We start from the raw sequence: 17,390 nt of genomic DNA, 5'->3' as shown, positions 1-17,390 counted from the left end.
CAAACATGGTCGCCATGTGAGGACCCTCTGTCCAATGGACCCTCTGTCCAGTGCCCTCCTTATCTCTACCTTCACCTATCTCCTACTTCTAAACTCAATAATAAACCTCTTTTATTAATCTAGCTCTCTGGGCCAATAAATGCTTTTATTGGGAATTCCACGCCGCTACTAGACCTCATATACAGCCATATCCTTGCGCCGAATCTAAGGGGGTTGCAGGGGAACTCTGTTTGACTCCCTGTACCCCAAACCTGCCACTAGACCTTAACTAAACCCTAATTTCATTTAGGTACCCCAAATGTAGACCTCACCATTTGGTTCCTGACCTCAACAGTACTTTCCTCATCTAGAAGTTTCTAACACTGAGGAAGTCAAAGTTCCAACCCCTATCTCTAATGAGTGTTAAGATACATGTGGCAAAATTGAAAAGATTTTTATTCATAAAACAATTCAATTCAACAAACATTGATTAAGCACTCTCACTCTTCCTCCCTCCTTCCCTTCCTTTCTTCTTTTCCTCCTCTCCCTCTTCCTATTTTTATGACTGGGTCTCTTGATTTCAGGTAAATTAGGAAAGATAAAGCTTACAAACCTGATCTTGCTCTAAATAGCATGAGTTTAGATCCACTTTATATTTAACTTGGGCTGCTTTGTCTTTAAAGCTTTGCCTTTCTCATTGGCTCCCAGTAGCTTATCATACTGACATAATACAGTGCACACAGCTGACTGGCATTGCCCAGTGCAGCTCAGAACTCCTGAGCTCATGAGATCTGTCAGCCTCAGTCAACTTGCTACTTGGGATTACATCTAATAGTTATTTATTTCATAAATAGTATTCGGCCTTCAAATTTGATTTTATTTGAAAATTTCAAAATGAAGACACTTTAATGATAATAAGCTGAAATTAAATTTACATAATTAAATGATAGTGGACATTTCAGGTTGAATAATCTAAGTGGTCTATAAATACAGTTCCTGAAGATAAATACAGATCCTGAAGATACTAATCCTGAAGATTATTATAAAGAATCATCTATTCCAACTCCATTACATTAAACAAACAAAGAAGAAAGTGGAATCCAGATAGAATAAATTGTATGCAACTCTTCCATTTTATAAATAAGGAAACTTAAGGATACTGACTCAAGGTTACTAAGTAAGTTAATGATAGACCCATTATCTGTCTCCTGATGCTCAGGTAAAATAGAAAATTTTTCATAATAAGTATATTAGTTGGTCATAACAGAATCATGAGTAAGAAGCTTGAATCCATAAAAATGCTATAGTGATTCTTTTCACTATACCTTGTTTTATATGACTACTTTTGTTAGGGGATGGTAAGTATCACATGTAATTTTAGGAGCTTAAGAATAATCTAAATCTTACGGAAACACTGGAATTTTCAGAATTCATTTTTAAAATTAATAATATTATCTACTTTTCTATAATGCTTGGATAATGTAGAGGAAAACATGTTTTCTGGTCATTATCTACCCAAATATACAATATATGCAAGATGAGTAAAGACACATTTTCTTTTAATTTTTTTGTAACCACCCATTTTTAAAAATTTAAATAACAACAAATAAATCTTACCTCATTGAATCGGGTTATTATTTTCCTTCTTTCAAAATCCCAAATAAAACCACCATTTCGGGAAGTTGCTCCAGCAATACAATTTAAATTACCTTATGAAATAATATCACATATAGATATTTCAGAGTTTTATAAACATGGGTGTTTGTTTCTGTTTTTTACATTAGCAAGACAGCAGGTATTTTCCTTAGTCACTGAAGTATAACTAAGTCTTTGGCTTTCTTCTTTTTATTGAACCATTTTGTGCTAAAGCAGTACAGATTTTGTTTTCTAAAAGTACATTTCCCCAAAAAATTAAATAAAACAACTCAAGTATAATTGTGATAATTTAATCACTTTCCACTTTTGTAGTTTACTGATGGTTAACATAAAGTTACATAACATAACATAAATTGTGTCCTTTAACTTTACTAATATGGTACCAACACTATTGTAATTGACCTGAATTGGATCTCTTTTTAGTATTATTTATATTGTTGTAGTCATTACATATGTTGTTGCTTTTATTTTGTGCTCTCTGCATCATTTCATTCAACTTTACCTATGTTTCTCTGAATTAATCTTTGTACTGCAATAATATTATGTGCAAATATCACAATTTGTTCAGCCATTTTCCCCAATCATTGGGCATATTTTTGGATTTCCTATTTTCATCAGAGATGGTGCTTTTAATATTTAGGTCTTTTATGGTCATCATCCTCATTGGAATATATTCAGTAATGGGATCTCCAGCTCTGGTATGAACAATTTAGTAACTTTTTTCAGAAATGTCAAATTATTTTTCAGACTGACTGAATTAACTCATAGCTCCATCCGCAGGGAATTAATGTTTCCCTTTTTTGACAACTCCTTCAGTGAAATATTTTTCTGTCTTTTTTGTGAGGTGATATTTCAGAGTTATTTTAATTTGTAATCACGAGACTTAAGGATTTTAAACAATTTTTCAAGTGTTTGTTGATAGTTTTCATCTCTTCTTTGAAAAAAATATTTCCTTTGACCCCCTGTCTTTTAGAAAAATATTAAATACCTATAGATAGTTCCTCTTTGAGGGCAAGGACTATTTTACCTTTGGCTCTTCTCCCCCTTCTCCCCCCCTTCCCTCCCCACCATGTTACCTGGCACACAGTAATAAGCACTTAATATTTGTTAATTCATTAATTTATTGGTCTTATAGATTCATGTTAATTTCCTCTAGATTACTCTCTCTTCACCTTTCCCTCATAGTTCCTCTGGATTCCTTCAAGGTTCAACTCAAACCCCCCCCTTCTTCCAATCTTGCCTGGTCCCTCCAGTAGCCAACAATCTCCCCCTTCAGATGACCTTTTCCTCTAGTCATATCTTATACATACCTAGTTATTTATACCTTGGGTTCAACATTAGACTGCAGATTCCTTATGAACAGGGCTTGTTATGGCCTTTTCATTTTTTTGTATCTCCAGGACTTAGGACAGTGCCTGATTAGATTTTATCTATTTAATACAACCATGTTTCTCAGTCTTTGTCTTCTATTCTAGTATATGTTGCACTGATTTCATATGCACAAAGCATTGGTTGTTTTGTTGGGGGGGGTTGTTGTTTGTTTGGGGGGGGATTTAGTTTTGTATAATAGATATTGCCTATTTTTATTTTCAAAAAATTTTCTGTTTCATTCTGCTAATGAATTTTTGAACTATCTCCGTGAAAGATATCTTTCCTTCATCCTCTCATTTTTAGAACTGACTTCTAGTTTTTCCAGTTTGTTTCAATAGAGAGTTTATGTCCAAGGCTTTGGAATTTTGAACTAATAGAAAATTAAGCAGCTGTTATTTGCTCTTAAAACTCAGTTATCTAATATAGTCTACTCCTCTATACATCTATTTTTTTATTCCATATCAATTTTGCTACTATTTTGTTTAATTCCACAAAGTAATCCCAATTTGACTGGTTTAATATTAAACCTGTAGAATAATTTGGATAGTATTTTTATTTTACTATATACCTTTAGCCTAGCTATGAGCACTGAATCTCTTTGCAAATAATTTAGGTCTTCCTAAAGAAAAGAAGAAAAAAGTGTATTTATATGTATATATATATTTATATTTATATATGTATTTATATATATGTATATATGTATATATGCATATATACTTATGTTGATTGTTGTTATTTAAAATTGAATTTTTCTTCCTCTAATTTTCTTTTGTTTACATATGGAAATGCTGATGATTTGGGTGATTTTATTTTGTATTTTGCTTTCATGAATCTATTACCTCAATTAAAAAAAAATTGATATTGCTTCTGTATGGTTTGGAAAGTAACCCATTACCTCCCCCTGCTTATTCTCTTATTTTTTTCTTGTATTATTGCTATAGCCAGTTCTTCTAGCACATTATCAAAATATAGCACAAATATTACTACTATTATTGCTTCATTCTGATCTCATTGGAAAAGGTCCCAGTGTTTCTCTGTTAAAAATTTTATTTCTTGAATATAGAGAAATGCTTTTGGTCTTTTTATGGAAAGATTTTTTCATTCTAATCAACCATCATATTTACTTAATCTTTTTACACCTCCCCTTTCCCTCAATGATATTATCACTTTCAAATGGGAAGGGGAAATTATATGGGCATCCAACCCTTGATCCATGGCCATCCTGAAAAGCAAAGTCTCTGTCATTCTTTCTTTGCATCCCCAGGATGAGCAGAGAACCTGGTTCAGAATTGGCATTTAATAAGTTTATTATTTTATGGATTTCATCATCTTCTACTAAAGAAAGTGAATCCAGAGATACATAAAAGCAATAAAAAATATAATTATTTATATAACTTGAAAATTCTCCTTTCCTTAAGTATAAAATTAAAGGTCAAAGAAACATAGATTGGGGCAGCTAAGTGGTGCAGTGGGTAGATTATCAACCCTGAAGTCAGGAGCACCTGAGTTCAAAAAAAAAAAAAAAAAATTAAGAAACATAGATTGAGAGCTTAACAGGACTTCAAGGAGATCAAGCCTGATTTTAAAGATAAGTAATTTGCTCAGGGTCACTCAACTAGTAAGTATGTGAGGTAGAATTTAAACTCAGGTTTTCCTGACTCCAAGACCAGTACTCTCTCCACTACTATACTTTGTCATAACACAAATTTACAGTAAAACTTAATACAGGAAAATCTAGATTTTTTTAATTGATTTTTTTTTTTTTTACAAAAAAGCACTTTACTGAAACACTGATCATAGTATTTCTTTAAAAGGTTCCATATTATATTTTTAATTAGGTTTATTTAGATAGCTGATTGATTTCCATATGCCTTCTTGAGGACACATTTGTAAAACTGAGAAACTTCATAAGGTCATATGTGAGAGCCATACATAAGCTCCTCCTGATTATCAGTGACCCTTCTTTTTAATCCTGCCATTTGTCAGAGACTCAAAAATGAATCCTCTTTTTGCATATTAATAAAATAACTATGAGTCCTGTGCTTCCAGAAGGTTTTTTAAGAATAATTTACAACAAACCAAGTGATTTTATAACAGAAAGAAAATAATCCAAATAGCAAAATATTTGGAACAAAATGTATATAGTTTATTAAAATGTCAAGAAAATAATCCTCACCTGGAGCCCAAGAAACAGAATAAATAACCCCTTCATTCCCAGGAGAGGTGTAGACTGCTGTTAGTGTATTTACATCCCAGACTTTTATAGTTCCATCAAATGAAGCTGTTGCTAAAAGATTAGGATTATCGGGTTTAAATTTGCAGTCAAAGATAGTTTCCACATGTCCCTACAAGGCAAACAAAAAAATGAAACATACAATATGTAAGACAAGCATATTCATTAAAAATGTTACATAAAAAAATGTATAATTTACAAGCCAACTTTGAAACCGAGCAAGCCAACATTTCTACTAGAGTCTTCTAGAAAGACTGTATCAAAATAAGTACATAAACAACAACAAAAAAAAGATATGATGCTGGAAGAATTACTGGCTCAGCACTGAACTGATACATAATTTCACATATCACACAGTTCTAGATTTCATTGAACAGAAATGCCTCAAAATTATACAAATGTTGGTTATTAACTGCAAATACTTGCAATAATATAATTTTCCAATTGGTGGAGACATTTACTATCAAGTTCCCATAAAGTCAACTTTTTAACATTAAAGAGCAAAGATACAAATGAAACAAAATGCCTTAAAGGAGAAATATATTTGCTAGACTAAAATATAGTTGCTAAAAAAGCTTGATCATTTATCTACCATCTTATTATTAGATAAAAAATATATATATTTTCATGCCATTTTTGCTATTGTAATTCTATTTTTACCCTTTAAATCAAATAGCAACAACCAAATCTGCATTCAGTTAGTTCCTTACTCCTTACTTATCTAAAGATAGAATGCTTTCCTGGAATCAGGAAGCTCTGGGTTCAAATTCTACTTAAGGTACTTACTATCTATGTTATACTGGGCAAGTGGCTTGATCTCTTTCTGCTTCCCTCCCTTATCTATAAACTGAGAATAACAATAGCACCTTCCTCACAAACTGAGAGGATGAAGTGAGATATAAAATAATTTAGAGTCTTAAAGTGTTAAATAAATGCTAGCTGTTGTTATTATTATTCTTACCAAAAGGATTCATATTAAGGTTGAATCTGCTAGAGAGTTATCTGTACTACAACAGCTCACTTTTAATGGATTCTTGTGTATTCTTAATTATAATAAATCAAGTGTACATGAAAATTGTACAAATATAGGATAATTGTTTGACGTGTATGTATTAGGAACAATGCTTCAATGATTTGATATGAGAAGTATATGATCCCTACCAATATAAAGTTCCAATGGTATTTCTAGGAAATATTTAAGTATGATCTGGTTTTTGTGTTACTTTTATGCTTTGTCCCTGGCTCCTATCCTTCAAGAGACCACAAAAATCTTTAAAGTTGTACCTTGACTTAATGAGATGTTTAATGTAAAACGAATTTGAAGAAGATAGTATTATGACTCTCTCCGGGCTGGCATCTAGATAATAACCAAGAACAGTCATTGAAACGACCTTTTTCTAAACAGTCTTTTTCTCAGTTGAAACTGCCAAGGGATTTCTTAAAGGTATGAAGGTGATGTGAGTCTCTGTTATTGGGGAATTCTCTATGGAGGGAAGAAGATAAGAATAGAATGACCTAACTGCAAATGCCTTGCCCTCCTGTTGAGCCAAAATTTCTCCTATTCCTGGTTTGTATTCATTTGTAAACCTACTAACAATCATTTACCTTTTGCAGAAGAATATGTTTCTGAATTACTTTCTATGCCAGTGTCTGCATGCTGTTTTTAATGGGAAGGATGACCATAAAAGGAAAAAGGTGGTAAGACAGCAAGAAAGACTGAGGAAGGGGGAAACAAAGTTTTACTCCAAGAAGTCTATTGAGAAAACTGCTACTAATGATCTAAGTATAACTTGATAGAAGTCAGACCCTTAAATTAAACTAAGACTTAAATTTAATTTTATGTAATTTTATGAAAAACACATAAGTCAACAAAACTAAGTTTCATTTGAAAATTGGAGTAGATTCACAAGGGAGATTTCAGAATTTTTTTTTTCTGAAAGCATAACATAATAGCAAAAACACTGGATTTTATTCTATACCTGAGTTTTTTGACCTTTGTTGAATCACCAAAATTTGTCTGGACCTTTATTTTCTTATTTGCAAAATAGAGTATTTAGACTGGATAATCTTTGAGGTTCCTTTTTAATTTTAATGGTTTACAATTCTATGGTATTTCTTTGTTTCACATCAGTCTTCAAGTGTTCTTTTCATCAAAGCAATTGTATTTTTATATGATTTTTAAAAATTATAAATGTAAATTTACAGTTTCAATCAACAAATAGTACATTCCTGGTATTATGCTAGATTATGGGTATTCATGGACAAAATTAAGCAGCCCTTCTCAACCTTACTGATTGAAGGAAACCACATGGACCTATACACATAGGAGGGAAAAAGTATACACACACACACACACACACACACACACACATATAAATTTATATATTCTTAAAGAATACACAGTAATTTGGGGAAAAGAAGACCTATCGCCAGAAAAAATCAGGAAAGGTAACTTATAGGACATTTACTTTGAAAACCAGATACACTGGTTGGCTGGCTCACTATGTGGCAAAAAGGCAAATATTTACCTGAGAGATGAAAATAAACTCCAGAAATTGGCTCTGATCTGAGGTAATATGAGATTTCCTTAAAGAATGGGTAAATGAACCTGGCCATCTTGAAAATTATATTTAGTCATTCAAAGAACAATTAGTCCTAATGCTTTATAAACTATTTGAAAAAATAGGCAATGAAGGAGTCCTACCAAATTCCTTTTATGACACAGACATGGTACTGATACCTAAACCAGGTAGGTTGAAAACAGAGAAAGAAAATTATAGACCAATCTCCCTAATGAATATTGATGCTAAAATCTTAAATAAAATATTAGCAAAAAGACTACAGAAAATCATCTCCAGGATAATACACCACAATCAAGTAGGATTTATACCAGGAATGCAGGGCTGGTTCAATATTAGGAAAACTTTATCAGTATAATTGGCCATATTAATAACCAAAGTAACAAAAACCATATGATCATCTCAATAGATGCAGAAAAAGCATTTGATAAAATCCAACATCCATTCCTATTAAAAACACTTGAGAGTATAGGAATAAATGGACTTTTCCTTAAAATAATCAGTAATATCTATTTAAAACCAGCAGTAAGCATCATATATAATGGGGACAAACTGCAAACATTCCCAATAAGATCAGGAGTGAAACAAGGTTGCCCACTATCACTGTTACTATTTAATATTGTATTAGAAATGCTAGCTTTGGAAAATTCTAGTTAGTTAGGGGAAGACAAAGTTATAAACTAACATAAAGGTAACTTTTCCTAGGTTAGAAAATGACAAAATGCAATGTTATACAAATCAAATTTTCCACCTGACTTGTGGATATTCATACCAATTCACACTCTCAGTATTCATTGGAGCTGGATTCCAACAGGCACATTGTGTACTCTTTAAACTCTTTTATACTAAATTATACTTTGTTACTATAAAAAATAATGAAAAAGATACTCTCAGAAAAACCTGAACATACATGAGCTCTAATGCAAAGTGAAATGTACCATGTACAAAGTAAAAGCAATATTATTTTAAGATGATCAGCTGTAACTGGCTTTGCTATTCTCAGTAATACAATAATCCAAGACAATTCTGAAGGACTTAATGCTGAAAAATGCTATACATTCCCAGACAAAGAATTGATGGTAGTTAGTTACAGATTGAAGCATACTTCTTTTTAAACTTACTTTATTTTTCTTGAGTTTTTTTTCCTGGTCTATATTTTCTTTTATAACATGACAATTATGGAAATCTCTGTATGACTACACATATATACACATTGCTTTCTCAATGTGAGGGGTAGGGTAGGAAGGGAGGAAGAAAAAGACTTTGGTACTCAGAATTTTAAAAACAAATGTGAAAAACTGTTTCTACCTGTAATTGATGGAAAATAAAATACTAAATAAAAATATTCTTTGTTATGTGGGATAGCTCTCTGGGAGAGGGGAGGGATGGGATGTTGGGAGAAGTTTAGGAAATTGAAAGAAATTAAATCAGAAATTATTTTTATAAAAAGAAAAACTAGTGACACAACTAAATATAATTCTAAAGTATTTATCTTATAACTAAAATATTCCTCCTAAGCAGTAGAAATCAATAAACCCCTTTAAAAGGTGCCTTTTGTTATCAACTCAAACCGTCTTATAACAAATGGTTTTTGTAGGTAAGATGTATACCATAAGAGGCACTATTTTCATAAAGACTTGAAGAGCCCAATACAAGCAAGGCAAGCTTTGAAATAGAAAGAGGAGAAGTGATATGTAATATTCTTTGCAAAATTCATTCTATTAATAGTATCCTTCATAATGATGATTAGAATAATAGAATTTTTACTTTTACAAGAGAACAATGAAATGATTTAGTCCAATTCACTTTCTTGAGTAAACTTGAACCAAAACTGGTTAAGTAAAGCTAGTCAGTGACAGATCCAAAGTTTAAAGTCGTCATTTAATTCAATGCTTTAGTTATTTCCACATTACTGCCTTCCCAATGAAAATCTGAATATATGCTCTACTTTGAGCTTTGTTGCTGAGTTACAAAGAAGATTCTTTTCATTCCGAAACATATGTAATATATATGACAATCACAATATGACCAACACATATGCAAAATATAAATTTTGTAAAAATACAAAACATTAATATTCTAGAATAATTTAATATATGTAAATATTATGAAGCCATTTCTATCTCTATATCTCTTCTATTTCTGAAGCTTTTTAGTTAACTGAAAGCTAACTGTAGCAAGTAATGATCAAAGCATTGCTTCTAATCTTGAAATGAAACATGTCCTCTCACTTCATATTTGCCTTTTCCCTTAAAAGGTACACTACAATGACTTTATGCTGGAAGAATAAGAAAAGCTATATGTTATGTTATGATCCTCAAATCCACACACACCTTGATTGTGAGGCATCTTGTGAAAAGAGGGAGAGCAGGGACTAGCAGTATAGGACCTCTCGGGGGTAGCTATCCATGATCACTGTGGTTAAATGTATGCTTATTTAGGTTGAGATGCTGAAGAATAGCCCCATTTTCAATAGTTCTATACAAATCAGAGACCTGTCCTTCAAGTCCATTGCTCTCTGGTGTCTAGCCCTCTGTCTTTATCACCCTATCCCCAGTGCAAACTGTCTAAACAGTGGAATATGGGTTTTTTCTAGTAAATACTTAACTTTCAGTCCTCACTCAGCAGGGAAACTTCCACTTCTTTGTTAACTTGTCATGTGATCTTGTCATAATAATGGTGCTAGCTGGCTGACTGCAAACAGGCACACACTTAAATTTACTAATCATGAATTGGTGTATAATGTTTTGTTTATTTCTCAGAATTGAAAGGCAAAGAGATATACAGAATAATAAGAAAACAATGCAATATAAAATACTTTCTACTGAGAAATCATAAGCTTACTATGCTACTTCAGTCTTAGTATTAAACTAAGCCTTGGAATTCTAGGAAATATGTGAGTTGTGTGTATTTGTGGTTCCTCTGAAAATCATGTAAAAAGAGTATCTCTTTCCTTCTTGACTCACTATAATGAAATGTCTGTATCTAGAAGAATTTCAAATCAGAACTCCCAGCCCAGGAAGCTGCCTAAGAATCCAAGTCAACTATGGAAGGATTTATGTTCCCATGGAAGAAGATGTTTTCCATCCTGTCTGTCTTATACAACCTTGGCTAGCCAGTTAGCCAATGACATGGCAGGAACTGTATAGTGGGTCCAGAAGTCCTTCTTGAACCAGATCGTTTCTGCTATAGCCATTTAATGTTATAAATTATTAACAATGTTTAATGTTATGTCTTCTCTTATGCCTCCTGCTCAAAGATGCTTCTGCTTGGCACAAGGGGAGAAGCAGTAGTAAAGCTAGGGTAGAAGGGGGGGAAGAGAAGTTAACCCACAATTTAAAAAAAACTTTATTATTTGTATTATGACATCATTCAGCACCATCACCTTTGTGGTTATCAATGGTGGGGATTTTGGTCCAGATCTCTGATTCCATTCATAGAACAGAACCCCCACTGTTGAAATTTCCCCCACCAATGTACATTGGCAACTCTTCTTACAGTCTTAGTTGCCTGGGGCACTGAGAAATTAAGTGATTAATCCATGATCATGCTGTGAGTGATGACTTCAACCTAGGTTTTCTTGATTCCAAATCTTGCCTTCTAACCACTATCCAAGATGGTATAATGTAAAAAAGCTAGTAAGTCATATAATTTGGAATATGATAGTAGACATACCAAATCCCTAAGAAAATCCCATTTCTTGGCTCCCATATCATAAATTCCAACTCCACCATCCATAAAACAGCAGACGGCATGGCCCGGAGGAAGAGAAAAGGCTTGATTCTGTGTCAAAGTTGGGGGAGGAACAGCTTCACTAGTTGAGGATGTATAATGATTTTTGGCTGGAGAATGAGCTGAAACTGTTTAATTTAAACAAAAAAATGCAAATCATATTGAAGTACTGGTCAAGCTGTCAACAAATATTTAATTAACCATCTATTATATGCCAGCCACTACGCTAAAACTAATAAGCATACTTCTCATATACTAATCAATGCATGATTAGAATAAAGATGTTCAATTATTTATTGAACATAATTTAATTTTGTGAATGAAGCCAATATTCTGCCCAAATTTTCTGTACAAATAAAGTATTATTTTTGAGACAATACTTATATGGGGAAAATGTGTATATTATACATATACATAAGCCTGATCTCCTGGTTAAACACACACACACACACACACACACGATATAGTCTTATAAAACAGAAATATATATCATTCAGAGCAATAAAAATTCAATTAAAATTTCATTAGAGAAGTATAGTTCGTCCCATTCCAGGGGCCTGACTTAAAACAAAAAAGGATATAATGTTAAATGTAAAACTTTTCTCTGAATAAAGCCACAATATTATAATCTTCCCTATTATCCATTATAGAGAGAGCTTCAGTTATTTTAAAGTCTTAGAATTTAAGAAGTAGAAGGGATCATGTAGATTATCTGGTTCACTTCTCACATATTTGCAGATAAAGTAAATCAAGTCCAGGTTTTTTGTTAACTGTGAAAACAAGTAAGAAAAATGAATCGACTAGATCCAGTGCTAGCTATGAGCAGAATTGAGAAATGAACTCTTCTCGACTCCCAATCCAATGCATTTTTCCATGCTCCATTCTATTTGACCTCCAATGTTACATATAAAATATATACATTTACATATAATATTCTAGAAATTTTTAATACCTTTTTTTTTTAACAATCAGAAAGGTGACATAAGATCTAAGGCTTTGAAATGGGTCTTAAACTTCAAATTCATATTTGCAATATAACTGATATTGGGATGTGACTAGAATGACAATGGGGGAGTAGAACAGCTTCTCATAGAATAATCCATCTATTTCAAGAAGGCCTCCATGACTTTCCACCTGTAGATTGCTCTATCTTTATTGCCAAACTTAATCATGGGACATATGATCACATCAGATACATGGAAATGTTAATGTACCAGATAATTTATTTTAGGCCCTAACTACACTCATTATTTTGAGACTTTGTAGCAAAAGTACTAGACTTTATAGGAATTAAGAAGTTCAGATTCAAGTTCTAGCTGCCACATGTGGCAGCACAGTGTTTTAGATTAGAATTGTAGACTTGGATTAGGAAAGCCATTCATTTTTGTCCCTGTGTTCTTAGCACTTAGGGCAATACTTTATAGTATGCAAATTACATTATGCATATTCTACTTTGACTGCAATAACAATTCTTTGAAATAAGTACTATAAGCACTGAATAAAAAAATTCAGAAATTTAAGTGACCTCAGTGGCTATCTAGTTCAATCCATATATTATTTCCATAATGATCACATCAACTCTCATCATTTCAACTATCATTTCTATGCAGATGACACTTAGATTTACTTATTTAGACTTCACTTCTATTCTGACCTCTTCATATATGACATTACTAACTGCCTAATAGATGTCTCAAACCTATAAATGCCCCCTCTTTTCCTTTAATAATGTCAGAAGATATGATACAGGTCTTCATCACCTTATAACTGGACTAGTACAATAGCATGCAGGTTGATCTTCCTTCCTACTCTTAATCTATCCTCCCCTCAGCCATCAAATTGATCTTCCTAAAATTACATCTGATTCTATCACTGTATCATATTCAATCAATTCTAGTGATTACCTTATTCTGCCAGGATCAAATATGAAATTAGATTTCATAGCTCTTTATAACCTAGTCCCTTCCTAGTTTCCCAGTCTTCTTAATATCTTACTCCCCCCTCCATATATTCTTCATTTCAATGACACTGACCTACTGGCTGCTCCTCATAAATGGCATTCCCTATACTATCTTTAAGTGTTTTTACTTGCTATATCCTATATATAAACACTCTCCCTCCTCAATTTTACCTGCTAGCTTTCCTGATTTTCTTCACATCTCAACTAAAGCCCCAACTTCTTCCAGAGACCTTCCCTAGTCATGCTTAATCTGAATGCCTTCCCTTTAAGACTATCTATCTCCAATTAATTCTATTTCTATCTATACATAGGTGTTTACATATTGCCTCTCTCATTAGACTGAGTTCCTTGAGAGTAGGTACTACTTTTGGCCCTAGTGCATGGTACATAATAGGCTCTTAATACATACTAGTTGACTGATTTCTTAATAGAAGCACCCATTTAAAATCTTTCTTTAGGCCTTCTCCATTCATTTATTCTTTAAAGAATCCTCATCTCTCCAGCCTCTACTTCTATAAAATGCCTTTATACCACAATCAGGTCCCATATTAATATTTTTCTTTTTTTCTTTTGGTAATTACTTTCTGTCCATTGTAATCTTCTCAAGATACAAGTATTCTTTTGAATATCTCATCTGAAACAACTCTATTGAACTCTAAAATTATAACATTAATTTATCAATTGGAGCATATATTGCATGATTAATATATGCCTTAGAGTATACTAGATTTAAGGAATTATTCACATTAGACTGTTTAGACTTTAAGGCAAGGATTGTCTTTTGCCTTTTTTCATCTTCCCAGCATTTAACACTATGCCTAGCACATAGTAGGTATTTAATATATGCATATTGACTAACTGACTAAGGAATACAAATACAGAAGCAAGATAGTACCTTGCACTCAAGAAGCTTACATTTTTTTTAGGGGAAGATGATACATACACATATAAATATATACAGAAACAAATATGTAAATACTTATGAGTATTTGTAATGTGAACACTACAAACTAAGTATGTCGATCTGCATATGTAGGCACAAAATAGAGTAATTTGTGGGTGTGTATGTGCATACACACATAGCAGTTGAGAGGGAGTAGGAAAGGCTTTAGAAGGAAGTGGTATCTGATCCGAATTATGAGGGAAGCTACGGATTCTAAAAAAACAAAAGTGAGGAAGAAGTACATTTCAGGAATGGGGGACCGTCTGTGAAAAGACATTCACTATATATTATAACATCACCTACTTTCAAGCCACTTTCTTCTTTTGAGTCACATAAAAAGAAAAATCTTACTATTTTAATTCTGCTTCTTCCTTTCCCAAGTGTCTTAAAATGTGTAATGTTGACTTGAGGACTATAGAAGACTCAAAAGGGTGGCTTCTTAATGCTTTAATAAGCATTTACTAAAGGCTCATTATCAGACATCAGGGATTACAAGATCAAGGTAATTAAGCCCAGAGAGAATAAATAACTTGTCCAAATTCACATGGTGGGGAAGGGGAGACAAATGATAGAACCAGGACTGAAATCTGAATTTTCTAACTATGTAGTCATTGCTCGAATATGTGTTACTCACTCCAACCCAAGACATTTCATAAATCTGTGATATTTATTAACAGCTATTATATTTTATATTAACAAGAAATTTTTTTTCAAGTAATGTATTTTTACTCACATTTTTTCTTTGGGGGAGAATTAAGTACATGTAAAACATGAAATCCTGTTTCCTTCAATTTAAAGTTCTCAATAGGTGTTGACCTTGAAACATTCCAAACTCTTAGTACCCCAACTTGGTAATCTAATAGGAACAAAAAAATTACTTTAATAAAGCCCATTCTTGAAATTGGATTGCCTACATATAAAATATAATGAAACAATTTTGAAACTATAACAGAAGGATTTTAGTGTATTTTGTTGTAATTACATTACAATGTAATAAAATAATATACTCACATCACTATAGCGCTCTTTCTCTTTCTCTCTTTATATATATCTATCAGATTATATGTACATGACAAATTGTGTGTGTGTGTTTGTGTTTGTGTGTGTAAATTCACTCCCAATTTCCTGGCCATCTGTTCCACAACCTCAACAGCTGCCTTTACTTTCCTGCCCATTCATGCCCTAGAGACCATTCTCTATAGGTGTCAGATCATTTTACTTCCTGGTTTTGCCCTGAGGTCTCTAAGTCTTTCATTTGGCCTCCTTAGTCATATTTTACTCTACTTCCTATTCATTGACCATTTTCTCATCCAGAGAAAAAGAAAATGCACTGGAGTTCAGTCCTTTGATCTCTGGAAATTTTGTCTGATTACCTCAATACACTTTCCAGTTCAGAATCATGATCAAAATCAAGTATGCATCTTTTCCTGAAAGGAGGGTTGGCAAATTACTCCCCTATGGCTCCATTTACTGTCTCTGTAACTTTCTGCAACATAATGCCCCACCTATCCATTATTCCCCTATGTGTATTGTTTCCCTAGATGATAATAGATGTCAGTCTTGAAGACAGGAGTTATCTTTGATTTTGCATATCTATCTCCAAGATTTGACACAGAGCTTAAGTTAAAGAGGAGATTATTTGCCTCAATTGCTATCTATGTTTAATTTCTTGAATGGGTGTGGCCTCAGTTAAAATGAGACCTGTTAAAGACCTTAGCTTAAAAAGGTCAAGTTCTCCCATTGCATACAGGACCCTCTCCAGTCATCTTGATCTACATCTTGCCACCGAACCCAGATGGCTCTGAAAGGGAAAGAGAGGCAAATGACCTTGCACAGCCCTCCAGTCCACTTGCATATCATGGCATCACATCCCTGATGAAAACTAAGGACTAAAGGTTCTCTTTGAAAACTAAGGACAAACAACCTAATATAGTGGAGTAGCTAAGTGGTTCAGTAGACAGAGTTTCAATTCAGGAAGACCTCAGATCAAATCTGGCCTCAGACACTAGCTCTGTAACCCTAAAGATGTCACTTAAATCTATTTGCCTCAGTTTCCTCATCTGTAAAATGGAAATAATAGCATGGATTGTTGTGAAGATCAAATGAGATCATATTTGTAAAATACTTGACACAGTGTCTGACACATAACAAGCACTATTTAAATGTTATCTATTGTTATTATTATTAAGTGCTTTTTATTCATTTATTTATACATATACTTTTAAAGTAAGCTAAAGTTTTCAAAAGTAACATTTACCTTCTTTTAGTTTTCCCCCCTATCATCTGTAGCTCAAAAATACTCTTTCAATCACTATACAAATCTCATATTAATTACTGTTTGTAGCCCCAAGTTTACTAAATTTTTTAAATCTACTGTAAAAATAATTTTAATCTGACCATTTTCCCATCTATTTCTTACTTCCAGAATAGTTTCACTCAGAAATAGAAAACTAGGCAGAGAGAAAAACCTCCTTTTCTATTATTTCTATTTTTAATCTACAGAGATGGATGAGACATAATCTCTTGGTCTTAGTACACATGGCAAATAGAGAAGGAAGGAAAACATTTGATCTCCATCTCCTCTGCCTATCATTCCTCTAAATCCTCTTTCTTGCTACCAAAGTGACCTCTCTTCTCTTCTAAGGTCTTGTTTCCTACCATCTTTGACAGAGTAAATGACTCTCCACTCACAGACATTTCTCCTCATGTTAGCCATGTGAAATGCACAAAAGCAGAAAAACTATTAAAGAAGGATTAAAAAAAAACTACAAACTAACCAAAAACAAATTTTAAAAATAATAAAACAAAGAAAAGATAAAGTCATATTTTCTATTTCAGACATAAGAATAATTCATAAAGGGATTATGCATATTATCTTTGATATATCAAGTTAATAAATATTAGAAAATGTTGGTCATATCACCAGTGAAAATAAGG

At 32.8% G+C, this 17,390-nt stretch overlaps 1 protein-coding gene across 2 annotated transcripts in view; it reads right to left on the bottom strand.

Annotated features, from left to right (window-relative positions):
* Positions 1-17,390, bottom strand: part of WDR17 (WD repeat domain 17) — a 117,833-nt gene that overhangs the window by 53,058 nt on the left and 47,385 nt on the right. For both annotated transcript variants that reach the window (XR_004230404.1, XM_003773053.2), the window contains exons 6-9: positions 15,187-15,309; positions 11,494-11,678; positions 5,183-5,351; positions 1,597-1,688 (exon numbers count right to left, since the gene is read on the bottom strand). Coding sequence is in view for 1 of the 2 variants with exons in the window: in XM_003773053.2 (XP_003773101.2) it covers positions 1,597-1,688; positions 5,183-5,351; positions 11,494-11,678; positions 15,187-15,309 (569 nt within the window). In the remaining variant the exon portion in view is untranslated. The remainder of the gene's footprint in view (positions 1-1,596; positions 1,689-5,182; positions 5,352-11,493; positions 11,679-15,186; positions 15,310-17,390) is intronic.

The sequence above is a fragment of the Sarcophilus harrisii genome, chromosome 6 (assembly GCF_902635505.1).
Source record: "Sarcophilus harrisii chromosome 6, mSarHar1.11, whole genome shotgun sequence".
NCBI classification, from domain to species: domain Eukaryota; kingdom Metazoa; phylum Chordata; class Mammalia; order Dasyuromorphia; family Dasyuridae; genus Sarcophilus; species Sarcophilus harrisii.
This window is presented reverse-complemented; position numbering and strand designations above follow the sequence as displayed.